Source organism: Melitaea cinxia, chromosome 5 (assembly GCF_905220565.1).
Source record: "Melitaea cinxia chromosome 5, ilMelCinx1.1, whole genome shotgun sequence".
Lineage (NCBI taxonomy): Eukaryota > Metazoa > Arthropoda > Insecta > Lepidoptera > Nymphalidae > Melitaea > Melitaea cinxia.
Genome location: NC_059398.1, coordinates 14,764,744 through 14,787,888, shown reverse-complemented (window position 1 = coordinate 14,787,888; position 23,145 = coordinate 14,764,744). Strand labels below are relative to the sequence as shown.

Here is a 23,145-nt window from a genome sequence, read left to right as displayed (position 1 = left end):
GGATCGAACTGCACATGGTGTGCGAATTTTATTATAATCGGTTAAGTGGTTTAGGAGTCCATTGAGGACAAACATTGTGACACGAGATTTATATATATTAAGATTATGTTACCAAATAAATGTGAGAAATAGTGTTTTATAATTAGCCTACTATATTATTATTATATTTATTATAATTAGTTTATATTTAATAGTAGTTTTTCATATTGTGTGGCTACAGCAGTAAAGAATATAGCCACACCTCTCTTCCCGTGGGTGTCGTAAGAGGCGACTAAGGGATAACACAGTTCCACTACCACATTGGAACTTAAAAAGCTGATCGATGGCGGGATAACCATCCTACTGCTGGTTTAGCAATACACAGGCCGACGACGGGCAGCAACATCTTCGGTGCGATAAAACCAGCCCCGAGGTCACCAACAACCGGCCCAGGGTGGTTGGTGACTATGGGCAACACATATGAGTTTACGCCATTTTTGGCGCGAACTTGTGGAGGCCTATGTCCAACAGTAGACTGCGATAGGCTGAAGTGAATTCCAGTACTATAATAGATGAAGATATTGATGAAAAAATGATACAAGTATTTTTTTCTCATTAGGTGTCCTATTTTGTGTATTATGTCTTAAGTGTTGCGACGGGCCCTAGTTTGAGTGAACACCGGTGGAATCGCGGAGGTAGAATAGCACCCGCTGATTACGTCCTATATGTATCTATTTATATAAATATAAGTTATATACTTTAGGTTTAAAGAAGTTTATTTTCTCAAGAACATTACAGTTCACTTATGAGTATTGTAAATATAGATACTTTATTAAATATGTAATAAACAGTTCGACCGTATTTGTTTAAATAGCTAATGACTCAAAAAAAGGGAAAGGTAGCAATAAAGAATCAAGTTTATTTATTTGTTTAATACGAGTATTATTAATCTTAATGCGAAGATGGTTAAGTTTGTGTTTTCGTTTGATTGTAGGTAGTTTGATAAGATAATGTGCAAGTTTATGAGTAATTTTTTGTTGTGATTGTATTTTTTTTTATTTGTTTATTTGTTATATTTATTCATTTATGTTTTATGTTTATTTATACATTATATTTTAGGTATATATTGTTTTAATTTATTTTTTATTATTTTTTATTTTTTCTTATATTTAGTCATTTATGTTTTATATTTATTTATACACATTATATTTCAAGTATATATTGTTTTAATTTACTTTTGTATATAGAAAGGTTTTCTCATATTTTTATTTCATTTGGTAGTTTATTGTACCTCATGACACCATCATAGAAAATGTTTCTTTTACCGTACCCTGTTCTTGGTGTAAAAAGTTTCAGTTTGTGTGAATTTCTTAAGTTGTGTGTATACTCGCGTTTGGTAAGAGCTGTCTGCGTGCGGATGTCTCCAGATATATATTTTTTACTAGATGTGCCCGCGGCTTCGCCCGCGTTGATATCAGTGTGTCACAAAGTTTTCCAACAACACATCAAACTTCTAGTGAAACTATTATCAAAATCGGCTTAGCCGTTCCGTAAACCTTCCTCTTGAAGCCCTCTCTCCATTGGTGAAACTGCATGAAAATCCGTTCAATAGATTTCGAGGGAATCGATCACATACACTTTTGGGGACTTTGTTTTATAATACACTAACTGTTACCCACGACTACGCTCGCATGGTTATGAAGATATGCATTACTATTAAGATGTTTAACGCAATTATTTTTTTATTTCAGTCACTTGAAATGCTTATCACACTGGGTGACTTTTTAAAAGCCACAATTTAGTAAAATTTAATAGTTATATTTATAAAACCTCTCTACACACTACATTTTTAGTTTTATTTTCAGGCTGCAGTATAAAAAACCTATCAGGCCAACTTATAGCTGTTGTTAATGTTTCATACAAACTATCAACCCCAATTAAACCCCCTTAGCGGTGGAATATCGCAAAATCCGTTCTTAGCGGACGTCTGCTAACTATAATCTACCTCCCTGCCAAATTTAATCTTTGTCCATCCTGGACGGATGGGACCATCCACCGATTTTTGAGTTCTCGCGATGAGTGAGTCACTGACCTTTCTTTTTTATATATATACATTGCTATGTATTTATATAAAAAAGATTTAGACAACTCCTCACCATCTAAAGAGCGTACATTTTAAATTTCAAGTCTCTTACTTCAAAAACATGGGACTTTCACACAAAACTTCCAACCCCCCTTTTACCCCCTTAGGGGTCCAATTTCATAAAATCCGTTCTTAGCGGATGTCTACGCCCTATAAGGAGCCTACTTGCTAAATTTCAAGTTTGTAGGTGTTATAGTTTCGGAGATTTCGTGATCAGTGAGTCAACCTACCATCCCCCGTTTTAACCCCAAAAAGGAGTTGATTTCTAAAGATACATTATTTGGACACCTTTTCACCATCTATAAAACTTACATTTTGAATTTCAAGTCTCTTACTTCAAAAACATAGGACTTTCATACAAACTTCCAACCCCCGTTTTACCCCCTTAGGGGTCGAGTTTTGTAAAATCCGTTCTTAGCGGATGCCTACGTCTTATAAGGAGCCTACTTGCCAAATTTCAAGTTTGTACGTGTTATAGTTTCAGAGATTTCGTGATGAGTGAGTGACCTTTCGCTTTTATATATATTAATATTATTATAGATTAACATGCATATTATGTTTACAGTGTAAATTTGCTCAAGGTTAAGTATTTTGGTGGTTTTGTATAATATAGAAATAGGTGTTAGCTTGGGATATTGGAACAACACTTCAATAGCTTTATTTTATGCACGCTGTAATGGCATAATATTCGTTTTAGCGGCGCTGCCCCAGACCTCTATTATAAATATGTAAGTGTACAGCATATATCGTATTTTAGGTGGTATACAAGAAGACATCCTCCGTAGCGCCTCAATGAACTGTGTAAGTTTATTTTTCAGGTGTTCTAAGTGGGTTCGCCATGTCAATTTATCGTCCAAAATGAAGCCAAGGTATGTACTTTTCCTGGTGTGATCTTTGGGTACGGTATCCTAATCAAGTACAGATTTCTAACCGACTTCAAGAAAGAAGGAGGTTACTCAATTCGATCATATATATATATATATTGCATGTTCTGGGATGACTTCTTCGTTTATGAACCGATTGTGATCATTCTTTTTTTGTTAGAAAGGAGATATCCCAAGGGTGGTACCATGATAAGGAAACCAGGATCTGATGATGGAATCCCAGATAAATCGAGGAAAACCCTCGAAAATCGTAGTGACGACTAGTGCATTTGTTAATTTTTTTCGTCTACTTACTTTGTATTACTTGTCGATGTCGATTTTTTTCTTTTTCTAGCAAACACAATTATTAAACCAATAAAACCATTTTCTTGACCGACTATACGTTTTACGATGAATCTGAACTACGACGAAGCTTGACGACCGACGGCTTGGGTCAACAAAGGAGTGGAGGCCACTTGGCCCCAAATTATTTTCTAAATGAAACGGTCATTTTTTGAAAGATAAAATGCGAAAAATATGAAAGGAAAGATTGTTTAAGTAGTGTTTACTGTGGGCGTGTCTCTTTTGTGGAGGCCGCGGGGCTGTAGTCCCGTTTGCCCTCCCTTGAATCCGACCCTGAATCTGGGTTAAGAAAAATCTGGAGTACTTTTGTTGAGCTCAGAACACGACGAATACGGAATAAATTTTTTAAATTTTATCAATGAAACTCAAACCATAAATATGTAGTTACGTTTAAATACTTTTTAAGTTAAGATTAAGCTCTGATCCTTCTCCTACATGGGGAAAGAGGCCTATGCCCAGTAGTGGGATATTACAGGCTGAAGCGTAACTTTTTAAGTTGCAAAGTTATTTTACCGTTAGTTTTTTATAGCAGTGTATATTGTGTATAGCAGGGCACGTCCTAGTTCTATACACACATACACATAATTTGGGTATGAATAATTGAATAAAAGTATTTATAATAATTAGTAACGTTATCAAGTCCTGCTAAGAACTTCGTACATCCTTTTTTGTAAATATATTGATTTTTTAAAATTTATTTTGTACAATCTGCCTTAACAATAACGAAAAACATATATTAAAAACTGGTTGACCCGGCAGACGTTGTCCTGCCCAAAAAACAGCTAACAGATAGCTTACATACCGCTATTTTGGTATATGTACCATCTGTACATCCATATGCACTTAGTAAAAAGCGGTTATTTTAATATTACAAACCTCCAATTTTATTGACGTGACAACGTCTTATAAATTGGTTTGCCGGGTGACACTTTAAGAAACTGCGTACGCTCCGCTCACGTTATGCGGTCACAATGAGAGCGAGTGAGAGGCACGCGGGCATGGTTAGCCCGCCTAAGAGCGAGAGAGACAGACATAAAAAGTGAATGAAATTCAGTGCGAGATTCTTTGTATAAATTAATGTTTTAAATATAATTCTTTGTATAAATAAATGTTTTAAATTGTTACTATTATTTCATCCTTCTTCCTACTATACGAATGAATATTCACATTAAAATTATTTTACCACTCAAAGTCGTTGTCACGTAAAACTTTCGCCCGTATACCGACTTTACAGGCAACCAATTTTTTTTAGTTTTAATAAATACATTATGGGGTTTAAAGTAACCAAATATGTACAAATAATTTTACAATTTACCGTATATTAAAGGAAAAAATATGGCGGTACAAAATTCCAGTTATATAAAAATTACACAAAACAATAATTGTTATTAATAAGTTTAACCCTATAAAACAATTTTCTTATTCTTTAAATAATATTAAAAACATAATCATACCGAGATATGACGTGAAGAACAAAAGGAACTCAAGACAGTTTTTCTTTTTTTCGCAGCCATTACAGTTTTTAGTTTTAATTAATTGCATGCATTTAAATGGCTTAGACGCAACTGTATTATTTATTTGTATAGAAGATATATTTTCGGATTCATTATTAGTTTGAAGTTTGACCGTGTGGTTTGTTTAAAGATGCTTTATCTATGGGGTTGACAATAGATTGACAGCCAGAGGTCTGTGGATGACAGTGACAGTTCACAACTAATTTCGAGAACAAAATAAGAAAAATATACAAAAATGATTTATACAATGAATGTAAACATGAATAATAAAATTCCAAAAGTAGAGGAACCAGATGTAACTTATCAGAATTTTATTCAAAATTTAGCAACTTATCATTTTCAAGTGAAAGCTATAATTCAGGCAAGTAAACTATTTTTTTTTCGTAGCAATGACCCAAAGTATAATAACGAGCAATTTTATAATGTTTTCATATCATTTAATCTAAAGCTATTTTATCATTTTGTATGAATATGAATAAAAAGTTCCGAATAAAATTGAAATAGATATTGTTAGTAATATTCTACAATGTAAAGCTGGCCTGTAAACGTGACATAAATCTAAGAATAAAATGGAATAATATTATTGGAACATTCTTTGTTACAGGATATTTTAGATTGTAGAGATTCGATGGAAGTTTTAAATCATCTAAATGACAAAGGCAGAGCTAAACTATCCTTATTAAGAGAAGAATTAGAAAATTTAGATTCCTATGCTACTGATATGGGAGATCAAAAATATTTTCTTGAGGTGGCATCTCAAAGGCATCTACTAGCTGGGTATACAATTTGTATTAAGATATTTCTGACTTTAATTTATTGGCTAGACTTTAGATTACGAGCTGTCATTTTGAAGTTGATAAGTTAGGGTTATTTTTTTGGCTATGATGTACATCACAGGTGATTAATTTATGGAAGGTTAAATTTTTGTTATCTCTGACTCTACGTTAATTCCGGTGCTGCAGAAAGTATACTCATGCTCCATTCTGCGACTTTTACATGTTCTTTTTGAACAAATGTACGTAAAAACGAACTTTACTGCAAGATCAAAATATGATACGAACTGACCTTTAACGTCTGACAAATAGACACTTTTAAACAAAATAACGCATCAGACATAATATTCTAATAAAATTAGTAACATTACGTGCTAGAATATAGGTATAGAAATTCGAAAAATACCCAAAACCGAATCGGAGCATGCCACTGTCCACGTGGTCTTAGTCTGCCCTACCTCTAGAGTGTTTTTTGTAAGCCGGAGGCGCGGTGGGATGGCAGCCCTTGCTGGAGTTAAGCATTATTCTAACCTCAAAGGTGGTAGGTTAATTTTTTCTGATTTAAAAATTTAACCTCAAAACTTCAACCACGATATCTCTGTAACAACAGGGTTTATACGAAAATAGTTGCCTGGGGGGGGGGACCCCACACTAACTCCCACCCCCCACCCCCTTTCCCCCCAACCCCATAAATTTCTTGCCGGCGATGTACATAATTACTCACTTACCATTTTATTTATACATGTGTTATATACATTTACTTCAATAAATAAAATAAAAAGTACATGTGCTGACACATAGGCTGTGTATCATGTAAGCATATTTTTACCAGGTGTGTTTATGTTTAATACATTTAGAGTATTTTTAAAAATAATATGGAAGTAGGTAGTTTGGCTTAACAATACTTTTGCAAATGTAAAAAAACTAGGACATTTTTATAAATTACATATATAAGGGAACTGCTTTGTGTGCTTTAGTGTAAAACATGTCTTATTAAAAAGCATAATCTAATTTTCAGTCTTCTCAAGGAATTCAAAGAAGCTAACATAAGCAGTATGTTTGCTATTGAAAAAGCTCAAAGAGAGGATTTGTTAAAAACTGGCGATGTAGAGGAATCGATGTTCAGAAATAGGATAAAGAAAATCAACCGAGATGGCTTGTTGAAAATGTCCACAGGTACTTATATATTTTTACCCCATATGTTACTCATGTAGTTTCTACTACAACAAATATCACAGCTAAATGACACTACTCTAAAAGTCTTCCTGGGTCTGTCTTGTGTTCCTGTGGTGAGTATGGTAGCCAGACCTCATGACGAGGGTCTAGGATAAGATAAGCAACACACTTTTGATGCTTCTGGTGTTGCTGGTAAACATAAGCTACTGTACCCTATTACCATCACGTAGAGTGTACGTTTTTGTCTGCCACCTTTGTAATAAAAAAAAAACTAAATTATCTGTATTCTCAAGAAATAAGTATGTAAAAAAATGTGTAGCGATATTAATTAAATAATGCCTACAATACAGGGATTAAGTTGCCTATCTTAGAATAGGAAGACTATGAGTGTATGTTAAAATATTTGTTTTTATTTATCCATGTTTAAAAGCCTGAATTTCAACATAATTACTTTAGAATACTTTTTTTTGTATCTGTCAGGTGCTACGGAACGACTGCTCTCTATCAGTAGACAATTAGCGGCAACAACTCAAAGGAGTCAAGACACATTGGATAGCTTAGTGTCATCTAGTTCTACAGTACACGTGAGTATGATGCACTATTATTTCAATAGGAATATTAAATCATACTTAGGTAATTCATTGTTTTCATCTGTGTATCAAAATGCTTAAAAATTTTTGAACAAGTTAACAAATTTAATATATATTAGTTATTATAATATAAGCATTCTTATAATCATAGAAATAGTATTGTAGAATCCATAATTACTTGTATTTAATACAAGTTCATAACATAAATATAAGTTTATTATTTTCTTAGGGTACTCAAGCTGAACTTCAAAACACAGGAAGTACAATAACACAATCGAGTAAACTCTTAAAGAAGTATGGACGGCGGGAGTTCACTGATAAAGTGATAATGTTCTTTGCATTCCTATTCTTTTTAGCTGTATGTTTGTATATAGTTCAAAAGAGATTGTTTTAGTTATTGATATTTTACAATTTTTGTATTTGAATTTATTTATTTTATTGTGTATTATGATGAATGTTATGTAATAAATGAGTATGAATTATTGTATGGGTTTTTTTGATAATTTTTAATGATAATTGACGATTGTAATTTTAATTGAAAAAATATAGGTAGGTACTTGTTTTAGGGACTATTCTGTAATAAGACATACTTAATTATAACAGTTTTCTTAAACATTTATGTATATATTTTATGCATATAAAATCAATATAAGTATAATAAATACACGAATTCTTGAGAATAAACCGATGTTTCTTTTTTGCTTTTTGTGCCAAAATTAACACGGGATGAACGGGGGGAAGATTAACGCAGAAAAAAACGCAAAATACAAAAAGTTGGGAACTTTATCATCATCCTCATCATCATTTCAGCCTAATACAGCCGGCCTCCACTCCGGGCTTGCGGGTTGGAGACTGCAGGGCAGGCTTTGTCGCACCGAAGACGCTGCTGCCCGTCTTCGGTCTCTCTATTTCAAAGCCAGCAGTTCGATGGTTATTCCGCCATCGGTCGGCTTTTTAAGTACCAAGGTGGTAGTGGAACCCTGTTATCCCCCAGTCGCTTACTACGACACCCACGGGAAGAGTGGGGGTGGCTATATTCTTACTACCGTAACCACACAGGAACAACAGGAACTTTATATATGAACTTTATATGTTACTAGCACCCTGTCCCGGCTTCGGACGGGTATTTAACAAAAATTTCATAATAATTTTTTCACAGATTTCTTTTTAAATATAATATAGACTATGTCACCTACGGATAGTGTAGCTTCTTCCTCCTCCATGAAAAAATTTTTCAAATCGGTTCAGTAGTTTCGGAGCCTATTCAATACAAATAAACAATCAAATTTTTCCTCTTTATAAAATTAAGTAAACATTCGTCGGTAGGCTGTGCTCTGCCTTTTAGATATTGAGTTCAAAATAAGGTGAATATAAATATGTGGTGTCATGGGACACCAGGTAAGAACGAAGTTCCTTCGGATAGTTCGGATAGAAGCAACACAATTTGAAAAAAAAAATGTTGAATTTTATATATAATTTCTAGTTCGATTTTTTTTATTTTGTTGATTGGTTTTTAATTAAGTGCATAAAAGTATTTAGGAAATTTAGTATTTTAGTAAAATAAAATAAATCAAACAAAATAATAATAATAATAATTCAAACTATTAAGTGAAATAAAAAAAACATGTTTTTATTTACTTTTGTCGACAGTATAAAATTACATAAATAATTTAAAAAAAAGTTTACTAGTAATATTTTACAAACGTCATATTATACAGTCGTGTGACTGATATTACGTCACTTCCGTTATATATTTTTCTTATGGTTTTAGTATCACATTTTTTTCAGTTCGGTCACCCAGTCAAATGTCAAGCCTGCCGTAAGGAACTTCGTTCCAAATTTAATATATTCAATCATAACAATTACTGTGTGTCTGGAATATATAATTGTGTTTGTACGTAAACGAAAAAAAAACCGACTTTAATTACATCGACAACTAATACATCGTATGTAGACGAAAAAAATTAACAAACTCACTAGTCATCATTACGATTTTTGAAGGTTTTCCTCGATTTCTCTGGGATTCCATCAGCAGATCCTGGTTTCATTATCATGGTACCACACTTGGGATATATCCTTTCCAACAAAAAAATAATTATCAAAATCGGTTCATCAACAACAACGAAGTTATCCCCGAACATACGTAAAAAAATATACGGTTGAATTGAGTAACCTCCTCCTTTTTTGAAGTCGGTTAAAAAAATTAGATTTTGCACCAAATTTAGTCAAAAAAAAATTTATCTTGTAAAAGATAAAAATAAGAAACCGAAAACTTGTTTTATTTTTAATTTTTCAAATGAATTTTGAGGTCATGTGAAAATATTTTTTACTAACTACCACTTTGCCCTATTGAACTTTTTTCCATAGGACTTGTAGTTTAGCCGAAAATCGAGATAAACCGTTTTTTACCCTTAAACTCCCTACCACTTCCCGACCTCAGGTCGCCCGTAATTTATTTTTCCTTTAATTTTCGTTGTATTCTCTTCCTTTTACGATGGGTTTCATATATATATGTAAATGAATATTAGTCTGTATGTCCTTTACATAATCATAAACTATACATTTGATTATGTCATGATCTTCAGCAGTGTTGTGCATGAAACAAAGGTTTCTGAGTTGGTACGACCAAAAAAAAAAAAAGCGTAGCAACGCGCGCAGGGTACAGCTAGTATTATATAAAAATATTAATATATTATATTTAAATATTAAAATACTCTATTGAATGGAGGAAATTATAATTAGATAAAACTCTAAAATCAAAACTAAAAATGAACGCTAGAGCTTCGTATCGGAAAAGGATTGGATAATTTATATAAATTATTTATACATTTTATATATATATATATATATATATATATATATATATATATATATATATATATATATTTAGAATGTCTGGCGCAAACTTGGGGAGGCTTTAGGCTGAACTGACTGACTGAGTTCGTTTCGGTACAATAAAAGCTGATATATTATTATTTTATACCTGTATCAAGATGCAGCGAAAATCGACGTAAATCGGCACTCTCAGCGTCACTCGGCGTCACCGCTGTTTCGTTGTTTCATCATTTAACGAATAAACTCGCAATAAAAAGTGAAAATTGTTTCTATGTATTTAGTTTAACAATGTTGTTTTTACTAAATAATCGATTTGTAATGTTTGAATTGTTTTAAACACTAAATATTTAGTTCAACGTGATAGTGTCATAAATATTACTCTATTACGCTATTATTTAATTAAACAGCCACTATTAGCATAATTATCTTTGTTGTTTCAGTTATAATACTTATAATAAATAGTACGGAAAATACCTATCACAAAGCGAAATTCTCATTCAACATAACTCATCGTCAGTTTATAGCTGTCCGTCGGTTAGGTCGACCGTCAGTCACGGTCGTACAAGGGGTCGTTAAACTCTCAATCGAGAGCGCATAATGGCTCTTTACAAGATCTTATTTCTGTTGACTTTTATAATATTGTCACAAGTTTTGTATCATGTCAGTGCGGTGAATATACTTGCTATAGTGTCTTTAAATATCAAAAGCCATTACATGGCCTTTCAAACACTATTTCGCGAATTGGCCATCCGAGGACATACCGTCACTGTTATCAACAATTTTCCTGAACCGAATCCTTCAGTGAATTTAAAGTTTATTAACTTTAATCGAACATCTGCAAATATGCTCCCTATTACTAACTTCGAAAAATTTAGTTCATCATTTTGGCATTTGTATAATTTTTACAATCATTTTATGGGTATAGGTCCATCGAATGTTAGGAAGGATTGTGAATTATTTTTTACAAATAAGGATATTAATGCCCTACGGGAAAAAAGAGATCAGTTCGATGTGATATTTGTTGAGGAGTTTATGAGTGACTGTGCACTGGTATTTGCTGCTGTGACCTACGATGCGCCTATTATTGGAATAACTTCGCATACTTTGCTACCATGGAGTTATCCAAGACTTGGGATACCGTTTAACGTTGGGACAAATTCATTTTATTTTTCTCCCGCTGGAAAAAACCCATCAGTTTTCCAGAAGGTAGAATCCTATATTATGAATGTTTACGCGAACTCCGTGGGAAGATGGCAAATTCAGGAAAATATTTTGGAAACTTTTAACAAGTACCTTCCAAATGAAGTACTGGACGTCGAAAAAATAGCTAGAGAGAGAATAAAAATGATGTTCGTTTACCAACATCATTCTATAACAGGTGCGAGATTGATTACACCGCAAATTCTCGATATTGCGGGAATACATATTGGAAAAAACAAGCCAGTAGAGGGGGTATGTGTTTTTGTTATTTGGAAAATATTTACACTACGTTTCAAAAAAAAAAAAAAATCACACACATTTAAATTTAAGTTTATGATGTAAATACCTATAAAAACTATTTATTTTGTCAGCTACAATCATCTTTATACTGTAGGATGAACAAAATAGTACGGACAGAAGTAAGAGACAGAACACTTAATGCTATTATTAATCTCGTCATAGAAGGTTCTAATTTATACATATTGGTGTATTAATATAAATGATGCAACGTGTTCGGTACATTTCTAAGAGCAGTACACATAGCCATTGAATTTTTAAATAGTTTTCCCTACCACTTGAACCGAATTTCAGTTAGAAAGTTTAATGTTCAATATTAGTGTTCAATGCTATACAAAGCAAATGTGGATGCAAAATTTCAATGGTATATTTTACGTCTTGATGGCTATAGACGGTGAACTAGTTATTTTTTATGTACCTACCTCGTAAACGTGGAAAAGTGGCAATATAAATTTAATACGGCAGATAAAATATTATTATCAATTTTTTTTTCTGTTTGGTTTGTTTATAGTACCATATATATAGTTTAGTCCATATTATATATGTATTAGAGTACCATGCACTAAAAGATACTATCGTGAATCATTCATTATCATCAATCATTCATTGACCATCAGTGATAATATAATAAACATATGTAAACGCTTGACACTCAACGAACCCCTATTGGATTTACCCCTGTGTCCATGGCAAACATTTGAAAGGCCAACATAAATGTATTATGCTATGTGTGACGATCTAATCCGTGACTGATAAAGCAAAAGCTAGTTAGTATAGCTTTTAAATATTATAAAATAATCAATCTGTAAATAAAACAACATTAATAAAGGAAAGGAAGAAATTATCATAACATGCATTACCTGCCCATTGAATAGGTACATCATTTCTTCATCATCATCATTTCAGCCTATTGTAGTCCACTGCTGGACATAGGCCTCCACAAGTTCGCGCCAAAAATGGCGTGAACGTGTGTTGCCCATAGTCATCACGCTGGGCAGGTGGGTTGGTGACCGCAGGGCTGGCTTTGTCACGTCATGTCGGTCATGGAACCACCCATTTAATTTCAATCGAAATTCGATCTTTGATAACGCGTATTTACTTGACTATTTGTTCGTCTACTAAGGTGTAGGTGTATTAAGAGCCATTTCACAAAAATCGGTAACAATCCGCGAAATTGTAATATTTTGACGTCGTTAATCTCAGTGTTGGATGCAATAATGTAATTTATATTCTTGAAATATAATAGAGCAACCTTTGTTGTAGTCCATAGTCAGATCAGAATTTTGATTTATATAATGTGTATAAAATTATTAACCTTTTCATCAGCCTCCTCCCTGGGTAAACGGTCGCAATGTATACTTTGAAGTCCTACTTTTTAATAACCTCTACGTTGAAACCATTTTAAAAAAATATCATAATATGTGGAATATAATTTTGTTGTCCACTATCAGAGATTTTTATTCCATTTTTATCTCTATTAAACGATAAAAAAAATTTAAAGTTACGAATATTTTCCAAATAAGTACAATTTTAAAAGCGATATTTCTCTTAGAAAACTAAGAAATTTTAACGAACTATCTTCACCAAAGTAAACTTACATCATTAAGGAATACAAAAAAAATAATTAAAAGATGTAATTATTTTTAATACATTTTATATTAAATAATAAAAAGATAGTATATATTGCCACGCATCAAGCCCGGTAAATCAGTCGAGCGCTAGCGCTCTTAGAGGTAAGGTCCACGCCAAATTCTGCGCAGCCGTCTCTTTCGCTCACACGCGCCAAGCGCCTGTTGTTATAGCGGATAAAACGCATTTGATACTTTCATAATAAAATATAAATAAAATAAACATATTACGAAAATGACTGTAAAATAATATAATGATAATTTCTGTAAACAAATGGATAATTTAATTTTCTTTTCTCACACTATCAATACAAATAGGCATTTCAATCTGTTTGTCTTGTTATTTGTTAATTAATATGTTTGTCGGTGTCGATGTCATTAAATGCTTTTTTATTCATATCGTAAATATTAGATTCATTCGTAAACTGAAAAAACTAAATCAATTTAAAAAAATTGTTTCATAAAATTGATTTTTTTAATTTTATTTTAAATTTATTGACTGTTGTTATATAACATACTTGAAATTTTTAACAAATTAATTATGTAAAAAACATTTTATACCATAGTTATAATTTTTCTTATACATCAGAAAATGATCACGATGGTCTTTTGGTTGTCACACTATACGTACTAGCACAAAGATCGCGCGGCTCGTACGACTCGCGCGATGCGACCAAATTTACCTAAACTTGCAGAGCGTAAAATTGTGAAATGGCTCTTAAATGTTGATGTAATTATTGGAATCAGTTTTTTTTGGTTTGCGAGCAAACACAACTATTATTATACATAATTATGTGTATATATATATTAAGTACGTAACAAAAACTTATTTTCAAGGAAATCATTTTTATTTTAGGAATTAGAAAAGTTTTTGTCCAGCGCGACGCTTGGTGTTGTTTACGTCAGTTTTGGATCATTACTTAGAGCGAATACAATGTCCAAAAACAAAATAGAGCAATTTCTTCTCGCGTTCAAGAAGATTCCTCAGAAGGTTCTATGGAAAGTGGATAATGTAACTCTTCCTATCGACGATGATAAAATATTGATAAGCAATTGGTTCCCTCAATTAGACATTTTGTGTAAGTATGAATAAAGTTTTGTGTTATACTTGTAAATATTAAGAATATCAAAATATTAATCTTGAATCCTCTATCAATTGAAGAAAATAAAATAACTAGGAATCCCGTTTTTTAACCGACTTCCAAAAAAGGAGGAGGTTCTCAATTCGACTGTATTTTTTTTTATGTATGTTACATCAGAACTTTTGACCGTGTAGACCGATTTCGACAATTTTTTTTAATCGAAAAGTGGTGTGTGCCAATTGGTTCCATTTAAATTTATTTGAGATCTAACAACTACTTTTAGAGTTATATCTAATAATGCGTTTTTACTTGACGCTTTTTTCGTCGACCTACGTTGTATTATACCGCATAACTTTCTACTGAATGTACCGATTTTGATAATTCTTTTTTTTGTTAAAAAGGAGATATCCCAGATTTAGTACCATAATAAGGAAACCAGGATCTGATGATGGGATCCCAGAGAAATCGAGGGAAACTCTTAAAAATCCGCAATAACTTTTTACTGGGTATACCGATTTTAATAATTTTTAATTTAATCGAAAGTTGATGTTTGTCATGTGGTCACATATAAATTTTATTGAGATCTGATAACTACTTTTTGAGTAATCTTTGATAACGCGTAGTTACTTGACTATTTTTTCGTCGATCTACGTTGTATTACTTGTTGATGTAATTGATGTCGGTTTTTTTTCGTTTGCGAGCAAACACAATTATATATAGTCAGTAGTTCAGTATAAAAAAAAATGTGTTTACGGGTCTTGGGTGGTTAGGTGTGTAACTTATTTTTATGTTGTAAGTAAAAAAAAAGTTATCAATATCAACCTAAGGTATAGAAAGTTCCTCGGGGGGACTTGTCACTGCTGAGCGTCATCACCGCGATGCTCGGCGACGACGAGTCCTGGAAGGCGAAGGTCTCCTTCTGCGAGACAGTAATGTCCCAGAAGGAGAATGACGAGCGGATGAGAGAGGGGGCCGCCGACGAGGCCTCCGTCCGCAGGAGACGAATTTGGGCGCAAGAAGGCGCTACTTAATGCGCTTCCAGTAACGCCCCTGTACCCGTGTCGGGCCGGGATGGGAACCCGGTCCTGCTAGACACGGCGTCGTCGGGATTGTTCAGAGGTGAGCCGGACAGTCCCCATGGAGGAGAAGTCTGGTCTTTTCGCCGAGGCCAGCCTGTCGCTGGAGGGATCCTGTTGCCTGCAGATCCGGGACCCTCCAATTAAAGCGGCTGAAGGCTCCCGCAAGGGTTTTGGTCGCTATTGCACCCCCAAGTGCTGAAGCCGACATACGGTCTAGGAATGCCCGGGAATCCTGGATATCACCCGTAAATGGGTTACCCTGCGATAACTAAAAAAAAAATAGATATAGAAAGTTGAGGAAATATTGGTAAGAAGTAATTTTGTCCTATAGTATGGAGTGTCTTAAGATTATACCAGCTAAGTCTGCCTAGTAACTGTATTCTTAGAGTTTAACATTTTGGCAATAACTTTCACGTACAATATAAATATATATTGGCTTTTGAGAAATCCGTTTCTGGTTTCAATGTATTATTGGAATATGTTAGTGGAATATTTAAATTAATGGTGTTGTTAAATGTTTTCTAAATTTCACGATGGTAGTTATGGTTGCAGCTTAGAGGGGCTCCTCATTTTCATTAAAAAAATGTTGTTTATTATACCTACTTGTTTTAATTAGATTAGATATAGATAAACTTCATTATAAAATGCGTGTGTAATGCATAGATATAGCGTTATCATATATATTAATAAGCTAAGGTTAAGATGTTTGCCTCCCTTTTTAGGAAAAAAACTCACAATTAATCCACATAAATTATATATCATTTTATACATCATTGATTGCTCTACCGGCATCCAAAAATAAAAAAAAATATTGTTGCTTTTGTTTTTGTAAATTAATTAATTATTAAAATTATATATGTGACGGCTTAAACTTTTAAACAACGTCAACATGATTGACGGTTGGTAAATTTTTTGTTCAATTTCAAATCAACTCACGTATAAGTCCTTTTTTGTAATTTTTAAAGTGATTATTATTATAATTATTTAGTGAGAATTATTCGCACGGATATAGCTAGTTATACCTATAGACTTATATGTGAATAGTCTCCGTTTGGAAAATACCTACATATGTGGTAATAATAAAAATATGTGTTGATATCTATAATCTAGAATCTGAATCTCGGAAACGGCTCCAACGATTTTCATGAAATTTAGTATGCAGGGGATTTCGGGAGCGATAAATCAATATAGCTAAGATTCATTTTTGTAAAACGTCGTTTTATCCCTGTTTTTAGGCAATAAAAATTGCTACAATATCGTTAGAATCCAAAGGTAAATTTCGCAATTGGCAATATAGTTGTCATAGCTCAGGTGGGAAGTTGGCCGGTTGGGATCGACCGAAAAGACCTCGGGTCCCATGGAGTTCTATTATTTTTTGCTTTTTTTTCTAATTGGACTCATGGTTTTTTATTTAAATAACCAGTTCATAATTTTTATTATTATGTCGGTAAAATCGAAAAATATTATTTATATTTTATCAATATGTAATTCGTATTTAAATATGATTTCCAAAAAACACGATTTACTAAAAAATACCGACACAAAAATACCGGTCACCCAGGTGCTATGTAAAACATGCATATGTCCAGTTATCTTTTAAATGGTTAAATGGGGAATGAGTAGACTCTAATAAAGACACTAGTCAAAAACAAAAAGAGAAGAATTTTTCCGTTGATGTTTCCTTTTAGGTGAGAAATCCAGGAAAATGTACGCTCACAGAATAATTTATTTATTGAGGGAAAAACAGAATAAAGTTATGAGTTTACTAAAATACATATATACTAATTAGTAATTAGAGTCCTAAAGTTTGGGTACCTACTCCACAAAAATATGTGTCCAAATTGAAAAAAAAAAACTGAATACGTAGAAAGTTCTTAAAAAAGAGTAATACCTATATATATTGATGTTAGTTTACATAATAAGCTTATAAACAAAAACGCATGACCGCATTGAGGCAACTTGGCGGATTAAGCTCTAATCTTTCTTTTACATGGACAAAGAGGCCTATGCCCACCCGTGGGATATTGCAGGCTGAACCGAATAACTGTACTAACTTGTAGAAAAAACGGTGGCAAGTCTTATGAGATAAATAAAAAACATTTTAAATAACCAATTAATTGTGTATTATTTTAGGTCATCCTAAGACTGTGGCATTTGTATCTCATGGTGGGATGTTAAGCATATCTGAAGCGGCTCACTGTGGGAAACCACTGCTGACGATTCCTTTCTTCGGAGATCAATTTTCTAACGCTGCGGCCGTCGCTGAGAGTGGACTGGGGTCAACTATGCAATTTGACCATATTAATGATGAGAGCTTAATACAAGCAATCAAACACTTAACATCACCTGAGTAAGTTTAAGTAAATAATAGAATTTTAAACATTGTTTTCCATTAAAATTTTTACTCTAAACGTAATTAATATTAATATTAATAAAAACTTACTAAATATTAAATGATTTCTAGTCTTTTCATAATTTCTTTGTAACGGTATTTTGTATAACTACATAAGTAAAGTGGAATTATTTATTTTATCGCTATATTTTAATTTATTCGTAAACATTATATAAAATCAGTCATATAGACTGAATTGCAATCTTTATATTTTACCCCTTTACTAGTAATATTCCAAAAATCCTTACTTATCCTCTATACTAACAACAGCAAGCAACTACGGCTACAGTTAATAATTTATATCGATGGTGGAAAGGCATAATGTATTAACCGCCATTTTTGGCGATATCGAGTTATATATACCGTTGGAATCGGGAGAATGAACTCTTTCGAATGGTCCTGGTTTCAGCTCGATCTGACGACTTTTATGGTCGTTAATACACCAGTGATTTTGAAGTTTTTCATATTTTCTTGTGTTTTAACTCTATAGTAAATAGTGGATTTTGTCATTAAAACACCTCATAACTAAAAATTTTATCTTATGCTACTTTGCCTTGCTTGACTTTAACCAAATTTAAATGTTAAAACAGTTTACCAAATTATAATATTCTCATTTTTGTAATTGATACATTATACCCAACTTGACTTTTCTTGATCAGTAGAATTAAAACATTTTACTCCGATTTTAAATGTTAGTCATTGTAAGTTAATACATTTTACTCTACTCTAAAATGCCATTGTTTCCAAGATAATACATTTTACCTATCCAAAATAAGGTAACATTATGCGTTGAGTCGTTTTTCTGTTCTTTCTAGAATATATTTTAATACAATAAAACAAAATTTACTTGTTTTTTTTTAAAAATAAAATCTGCATTTAAACTGACCATTTGTCATTCCTCAAAGATATCATAGTGAGTATTTGAATCTTCGTACCTCCGCCAATAAGGCAGACGTTCTACCAGACTCAGATTTTGAAGACATTTCTAATGTTGAGATAGATAATAACTGTAACTGTATTTATTACCTAAGATGTTATGGTGGGCTGAATTTTTTTTTAATAGTTAGGTGTTAAGATTTTGAGTTATTTTTTGTAAATCTTTTAAAAATACTGAAAATCGTTAAGTACAAATTAAAACTGTCCAAAGAACATATTGTAGCTTAATTTTTTTTTATCATATATTAATTTAAGTTTAATAATATAATTATATGTTATATAGTATGTTTGTTAACGTCAGTATGAAAGTTTATTTCAGTTTTTTAATTGTAACTTTATGATAAATATAATTTCAGTTAAACATTTATTTTTCATTTTTTTGTTTTGTTTTAAAGTTTAGTTTGTGGCTTAAATAGTAGTTAAGTGTAGTTAAGCTACTTGACCCTCTTTGTTCGAATACACGGATGTCTGTACAACTGTTTTACCAGGTTCGCATAGATATGAAAAGGTTACATAAAAGTGTTTACCTCTCTCTGATCATGATTGGATTTGTTTTTAAGTCATTTTACGCGATAGCAATATCACATTTATTTGGATATAAAACAATTTACTTGAAAATATTAAATTATATTCTGGATATAAAACACTTTGCTTGACATTTTTTGGATGTAATATTTGGATATAGACTAATTTTACCTATCTGAGATTTTATGGTATTTTGTATTAACTCCATAAAATAATACAAATATTAGACATACGTTATTTTTTATTAAATGTATACATTTGTAATAAATTTTATTACTATTTCACAAAATTTCATAGAGATATCTCCAATACTTTAAAAGTTATAAAGTTTTTAAAACTTTAATCGTCTCTCCTGAACATTTTACTAAATGGCGGATAATACATTATGCCTTTCCATCGTCGATATTTAGTTATAATATATTTAAATATGAAGAAAGTAATGGCCCGAATAATACCTAAATCCATTTTACCTGTCTAGTTGCCAACTTTTTATAAATATAATACTATTAATTAGTTGACTCTATCGGCTAGTTGGATGGTTAATACATTTTTAGTGATTATGTTTCAGGATGCAGGAAAATGCTCAACGTGTTTCAAAACTTTGGCACGATCGTCCAATAAATGTTTTAGACAGCGCCATCTATTGGACAGAGTATGTGGCAAGACATAAAACAGCGCCACCATCAGTCGTGTTGTCAACTCACGATTCTTGGTTCCAGAGTTCACTCATAGATGTCTATAGTATTCTTTTAGGAATAATTATGTTAATTTTGTTTGTTGTTTATTTGTTTTTAAAAATAATAATTTTAGTTTTAAAGTTATTTATAGGACTATGTAAATCTGAAAATAAACAGAAAATTAATAACAAGCATGAGTGATCGTAAGAAGCTGATGTGCATTCTGTAAAGGTATCTTTGTTATTTTTTTAATAATTAGGGCGCTGCACGCTGGTTAATAAAAAAGTTAATATTTTTAAGGCTTTTTATTTTTTTCTTATCATTAGACAGTGTTGATAAACTAAACAAATAACTTTAATAACGTTGTTATCATCATCATCATCATCATCACAGCGGCCTTTCGCAGTCCACTACTGGACATAGGCCTCCACAAGTTTACGCCAAAAATGGCGTGAACTCATGTGTTTTGCCCATAGTCGTCACCACGCTGGGTAGACGGGTTGGAAACGTTGTTACGTTACGTTCATATACATAACATCCTTGCTTTTAGTTAGCGCACTAAATATATAATTATAGACTAAGGCCTAGAACAGAGACCATACAACATTTTTACAATTGTTTGTACATAAGATGTATGTTTTTTGTCAATATACTGCAAGCTGTTTTGTTATAACTTATGTTTTTTTACGACTAGGTCAGTATATAAGTTTACCTGACGGTAAGCAGTTACGGTAGCTTATAGACGCTTCCAACACCAAAGGCATCGCAAGCGCTTTGCCAACCCTAATCCCGACCCTCCCCAGGAGTTCAACTTATTCACCACAGGAACACAGCACTACTTGAGAGAGATTATTTAGCCGTGATCTGTAAGGTAGAGGTCCTCAGACGGGCTGTTTCAGATTTTGAGTAGGATGTTGCTGTGCCTGCCTGCACACAGACTACAAAAAACCTGCCTACATCACAGACTAGACAAAGAAATCCAAAAAAAGGATATAATAAGTAGTCCATGACCCAATATAGCTATCAATATCGTAAAATCAATCCGATTTAATGCGATGTGTCAGCGTCTTCCCAGTATAACTTCTTGTTTGATGTTTTGCAATGTCAAAAGTCTTTTCTTTGTCTATCATCTATCATCTTTACGCTAATGACTTGCACTGTATGTTTCATTTATTACGTCTATGATGCCATTGTAAGATAAAAGGATGACCTGCTTAAAATTATTTCCTGGAGTCAATCATTTGGTATTTACTTAAGTCGCAAGTTGCTTTATTAAGTAACGGCTGTTATCTAATATTGAGTCTTTGCCTTTCGTTCAGGTTGATACTAATAATAAACTTTGGTATGGGAACTTCAGTTAAACCATGTAGCATATATTTTTAATAGCGCCTGATTTCGTTCCTGATGATGTATAATAGCAGTTATGCATTAGCGTTGCTATTTACTTTTTCTAGGCGACTGATTTAATTTTGGAATACCCTCGTATTGTACTGCGTCGCGGTGCACCTTAGGGGGTAGTTGTGTCGCGACGCGCGGGGGGTTTGCTAGGGTATATAAGCCTCAGGGCGAGTGTTGCGGGGCCTCTTTTTTGGATTGGATTCTCTCGCCGTCCGGGTGAGTCATTGTAGTTCTTAGGTATAGGCTTTGCTTTAGTGTGGTTGATTTTGTGAGTTTTAAAAAAAAAAATTAATTAAGATTCTGTAGGATTTTTTATACTCTCTCTCTTGTTGTCTCGTGTTAGGAATTGTGGGTGACTCTCTAACCCAGCAAGCAATTTTTTAACACGTAGCAACCATGGCTTATATCCATAGTTCTTTTCGATCCGATAGTGATTCGAGTAATAAAAAACATTAGAATTATTTTGAAACAATTAGTTGTTTATTGCATTGAGAACAATTTGTTAAAAGTACGTATTAAATTGAAATATTCTTGACAAACTTTTCTTCTATATTTGTAAAAAAAATGTTGACATATTTATGGCTAAAAGTGACCAAATAATTATGTGATATATACACATGTACAGTTAAAAATGTATGAAATTACGTCTAATATATAAACTTCTTAAAAATTTAAAGCGGTTGAGGATTATGAATAAGGGTAAGGAATTCCAAGTCTTAAACAGTAAAGAATTTGGTGTGGTGAAAATAGGGGAGCGGTAAGGAATTTCAGTTAACTATTTCGTAATAAACAAAATAAGTAATAATTAATTGCTTTCCGGCCATTTAGAAACCAGCCTAGAGAAAGTCGAGCTAATGTATGAGATTTACCAACGTCCCATACTTAGGCCTCTTTCCCCATGTAGGAGAAGGATCAAAGCTTAATCCAACGCGCTGCTTCAATACGAGTCGACCGATATATTCCCTACTATAAGTAAGGATCGCTATCAAGTGTACATGATAACAACCGGGATCAACGGCTTACCGTGCTCTCCGAGGTACGAAGGGGAGACCCACAAGGACTGCACAAACACCCAGATCACGGCAAACATCTTTATCATCATTACAGCCTATACAGTCCACTGCTGGACATAGGCCTCCACAAGTTTACGCAAAAATAACGTGAACTCATGTGTTTTGCCCATAGTCACCACGCTGGGCAGGCGGGTTGGTGACCGCAGTATTGGCTTTGTTGCACCAAAGACGCTGCTACCCGTCTTCGGCCTGTGTATTTCAAAACCAGCAGTTGGATGGTTATCCCGCCATCGGTCGGCTTCTTAAGTTCCAAGATGGTTGTGGAACCTTGTTATCCCTTAGTCGCCTCTTACGACACCCACGGGAAGAGAGGGGGTGGCTAAATTCTTTAGTGCCGTAGCCACACAGCAAAACAGCAAACATCAAGATCTTTATGGTCAATACAAATATTTGTCATATACGGGAATCGAGCCCGCTACCGCCAGCGCATCAGCCACAAACCAGTGCTGTGACAGTTACGCCAACGCGTCGTCCAATACTTAACACAACTTGAATTGTAAGTAAAAGGTAAAAATACATTTTTTTGTAACACGTTAGTTGAGTCACCGCGACCATGGTGCCTGCAATGACGCCGAAATATTAGGAGTTTAAAAATAATAACCGCGGTAAATCCTGTTTTAGA

At 33.1% G+C, this 23,145-nt stretch overlaps 2 protein-coding genes across 2 annotated transcripts; both read left to right on the top strand.

The window, feature by feature from the left end:
• The first annotated feature begins 5,023 nt into the window (after nt 1–5,023).
• Nucleotides 5,024–7,884, top strand: LOC123654071 (vesicle transport protein SEC20). The gene is made up of 5 exons (XM_045590031.1): nt 5,024–5,223; nt 5,467–5,639; nt 6,654–6,811; nt 7,292–7,395; nt 7,631–7,884. The coding sequence occupies exons 1-5, from the start codon at nt 5,098–5,100 to the stop codon at nt 7,793–7,795; spliced, it is 726 nt and encodes a 241-aa protein (XP_045445987.1). The 5' UTR covers nt 5,024–5,097; the 3' UTR covers nt 7,796–7,884.
• Nucleotides 7,885–10,833: 2,949 nt separating this feature from the next.
• Nucleotides 10,834–20,347, top strand: LOC123653869 (UDP-glycosyltransferase UGT5-like). Its single transcript, XM_045589846.1, has 4 exons — nt 10,834–11,688; nt 14,218–14,440; nt 17,656–17,872; nt 19,944–20,347. Exons 1-4 carry the CDS (start codon nt 10,834–10,836, stop codon nt 20,251–20,253), a joined length of 1,605 nt encoding a protein of 534 aa, XP_045445802.1. The 3' UTR covers nt 20,254–20,347.
• Nucleotides 20,348–23,145: the final 2,798 nt, after the last annotated feature.